The sequence below is a fragment of the Mandrillus leucophaeus genome, unplaced genomic scaffold (genome assembly GCF_000951045.1).
Source record: "Mandrillus leucophaeus isolate KB7577 unplaced genomic scaffold, Mleu.le_1.0 Scaffold83, whole genome shotgun sequence".
NCBI lineage: Eukaryota > Metazoa > Chordata > Mammalia > Primates > Cercopithecidae > Mandrillus > Mandrillus leucophaeus.
In genome coordinates, this window is record NW_012109030.1 from 4,920,655 (window position 1) to 4,924,653 (window position 3,999).

A 3,999-nucleotide genomic window follows, 5' to 3' on the forward strand; every position below is an offset into this window, starting at 1 on the left:
GATTCCGTGTTTCTTCCCGTCCTCAGCTACTTCTTGGAAGAGCAGTGGAGAGAAAAATAGTGTTTCTTTTTCTTGGGAAATTGGCAGAGGCATGCTGAAGAAATCAGCCACAGCTGTTCTCCACACCTGGATAAGGTTTTAATAAGAGCTTAACGCACCCGCTCTCCAGAAAGGGTGGTCAGTGGTGCCTATGGTGTTGTCTCTTCCGGGGAGCTTCTGGGCAGCTTTCTCTGTGACCTGGAGAGCGAAGAGTCTATGTCCATCACATTTCAGCTGCCAAACTCCCCTTTAAATGTAAGTAAGCCGTTTGATTTCTGCTGCCTTTGTTTTCCCATAAAAGGGCATTTTAAAAAATGTAATTCTCCAAGAAATCTCTAGTTGTTTTGAAATAAAAAGCGAGTTTTCACTCTTGATCTCATTTCTTCCAGCTGTTCTCTGGTTTGCCCTGCTTGGTTTGTGGAGCCTTATACAAATTCATTAGTGCTTTTCCAGCTTCAACAGGTTGGAACTGAGATTTCCAAAGAGCAAAATGCATTTTGGCTGAAGCAGAGCCAGGAATCCGTGTTGTTTGCATTGGCGCCATCCAATTCACTTGTTCTGAATAAGGGAATGAAGTTAATATTTATTCCCTTCATGATTCTTGTATTTCAAGAAAAAAAAAAAAGGTGCTCCATAGGCTTTTTTTCCCCCAGCAGGTATTGATTGATTTATTTGAATTTTGAGCTGCAATCAAGGATGGAGAATCTAAGTGATCTCCTTGCTCTCCAAATATTTATGAGTTGTGCATAGAATATTGACTAATCTCTAATGCGCGGTCTTGATGAAAAGGGAAGGGATGGCTGGGGCTCGTTATTGCGTCTCTTCAGTGGATTAGAGAGATTAGATGCCTAAGATGTCCCAAAGCCTGCATCGAGTCAGGTGACCTGATTCTCATTCCCATGCAATGCACAACTTAGGAGGCCTCTCTCTCTCCAACTGTGACACTTGAAATTTGTATGCTCATCTTCATCATGACTATGTAGCCAACTCTTGGTGTTGTGCAATGAAAAACGGAAAATTTAAGCCAGATGATTAAAAAAAAAAAAGACCGCGTGACTTGGGGTATAATGAAAGACAGGCAAATGTTTTCAGACACAATCTCCTTCTCTCTTAGACACACTTCTCACTCTTAAATATTTGGATTTTTTACTTTACTCTGTATCTAATTTTAATCCCTTCTCAGCTGGTACCATACTATCGATGACCAGGGGCCCCACAGGGACAGCTAGCGACATGCCAAGTCAACTCTTCTGGTTGTGGATGTAACACTTAGGAAACACCTTCAAGTTCCTGTCTGCAGCGGGTGCTGCCCAAAGTCCGTATCATAGAAACCTCCCAATTATATGAGAACCTCCATCTAAAAGTGAATGGCATCAATAGGAAAGTAGCATTTTCTGAATAGGTAACAGAATCCATAAAGTGCAAGTGTAAAAGGAAAATAAAAACTTGGGACCCTGTCCAGGTGCCGTGGCTCACACCTGTAATCCCAGCACTTTGGGAGGCCGAGGCGGGCAGATCACGAGGTCAGGAGTTCAAGACCATCCTGGCCAACATGGTGAAACCCCATCTCTACTGAAAATACAAAAATATTAGCCAGGCGTGGTGGTGCGTGCCTGTAGTCCCTGCTACCCGGGAGGCTGAGGCAGGAGAATTGCTTGAACCGGGGAGGCAGAGGCTGCAGTGAGCTGAGATGGCGCTACTGTACTCTATCCTGGCAACAGAGCGAGACTCTGTCAAAAAAAAAACAAAAACAAAAAAAACAAAAAGAAAAAAAAATTGGGACCTCAATTCACTCTGCCAAAAGAAAAAAAATTAAGCTGAAAGCGCAGTCATGCAAGAAGCTACCTTTTCTTTTGTTCCTAAGATAGCTATGGATAAAATATTAAACATCCCCGCAGATAGTTACTCTTAGTTCACCTTACAGTGCATGCGAGGTGAGTACATAATTGACTATTCCCCTGCTTGCTCCTTTTCTCTTGCAACGTGTGGATTTGGTCATGTGACCATAACCTTCCTCTTTCCCTTCCAGCCTGCTTTTCCCCTTTAAGCCCTCAAAATCATCTTTGGAGGAAGGCACAGACCACAGACTGTTTCTGGGACTCCATGTTTATTTCTTCCGGGCGGGTCCCTAACCTTGGCAAAATAAACTTCTAAGTTGATTGAGACCTGTCTCAGATGCTTTTTGGTTTACACAAGAAAACAAACCGATCTCAGGTCTTAGTCCCTCTGGAGAGCTTTTAGAGAGGCCCATGGCTAACAGGAATCACCCAGGTCTCACAGGAGGACATGGATGGAGAGCCAGCTTGCAGTTCTCAGGATCACACCGGGCTCCGGAGCAGATTACTGAAGTCTCTTTATATGTACCCAGGCATTCTGTGTGAAAGAAGGAGGACTGAGGGGAGAGCCAGGTTAGTTTGGGAAATTTTGCATTACACAAAATTAAGCAGGTTTCTTTGGTCTTCGGTATGTAGATTTTATTGTGAATCTGTAAGAAGCAGAAAGAATAGAAAGCTTTCCCCAAACTTTTTTTGTCCTGAGAATCCCTTTTTCCTAACATTCCAAAGGGCACTGTGATCCACAAAGCCCAGGCTGGAGACAGCCACCCGGAGATGTCAAGGAAGCTCCAGCTGCCAGTCCCCAGCTCCGTGGAGACTCACCTACCAGTTTAATGGGGACATTCCAAACTCATGGGCTTCAAATTTGGCTACCCCCATCTTCAGGGTCACAAGAGGACTTTCTAAGGCGACACAGGTACATGGTTTTTGGTTTTTTTAAATTCTAGGTCCACAATTTCCATGCACTCTTTCCTGTTATTGTTCTGGTGAGAACTGAATGGCAATGAACCATTGCTGCTGAATGGAGCCTCTCCGTTCTGTCTCGTCTTTCGTAACAGCTGCTTCATAAATGCAAGACATCCCTCACTCTCTCTCATCTTACTAGGGTGCATTGCCCCAGGGTGCACAGATATCTGGGTTGCCAGACAAATTGCTGGATTGGCTTCTTTTTTTTTTTTTTTTTAGAAAGTGAATGATTCTATTGACTAAGTAATAAATCTTTTTGCAGATGAGATGATTTCTAATTCTTGGCTTTCATGAAATTTGAGAGAAGACCTAATTGAGTTGTCAGAATTAGATCATTACATATTTTTGATGATAGATCACTGTATCTGAAGGAGCTTGAGTAATAAGTGATATTGCTGTGATAAAATTGCTTCCATTCTTGTCTACTTCTTCTTCTTCTTCTTTTTTTTTTTTTTGAGACGGAGTTTAACTCTTGTTGCTCAGGTTGGAGTGCGATGGTCCGGTCTCGGCTCACTGCAACCTCCGCCTCCCGGGTTCAAGCAATTCTTCTGCCTCACCCTCCTGAGTAGCTGGGATTACAGGCATGTGCCACCACGCCTGGCTAATTTTTTTGTATTTTTAGTAGAGATGGGGTTTCACCATGTTGGCCAGGCTGGTCTCGAACTCCTGACGTCAGGTGATCCACCCACCTCTGCCTCCTGAAGTGCTGGGATTACAGGTGTGAGCCACCACACCTGGTCTTTTTTTTTTTTTTTTTTTTTTTTTTTTTTTTTTCTTTTTTTGAGACAGGTTCTTGCTCTGGTTGCCCAGGCTGGAATGCAGTGACGCGATCACGGCTCACTGAAGCCTCAAACTCCTGGGCTCAAGGGATCCTCCCAACTCAGCCTCCCTGGCAACTGGTACTACAGGTGTGAGTCATCATGCCCAGCTAATGTTTTTATTTGTTGTAGAGATGAGGTCTCACTATGTTGCCTAAGCTGGTCTCTAACTCCTGGGCTCAAGCAATCCTCCTGCCTTGGCCTCCCAAGGTGCTGGGATTACAGGAATGAGCAACCATGCCCAGCTTATGCACTTCTTTTTTTATTTTGTTTTGTTTTGTTTTAGAGATGGAGTCTCACTCCATCACCCATGCTGGAGTCCAGTGGCACGATCTCAGCTT

At 43.9% G+C, this 3,999-nt stretch overlaps 1 protein-coding gene across 1 annotated transcript in view; it reads left to right on the forward strand.

Moving 5' to 3' along the window:
• CCDC3 (coiled-coil domain containing 3) overlaps window positions 1-3,999 on the forward strand; it is a 146,123-nt gene continuing 142,124 nt past the window's right edge. Inside the window, exon 1 of the mRNA XM_011968143.1 lies at window positions 1-294. Coding sequence (XP_011823533.1) covers window positions 293-294 — 2 coding nt within the window. The 5' untranslated portion in view covers window positions 1-292. The remainder of the gene's footprint in view (window positions 295-3,999) is intronic.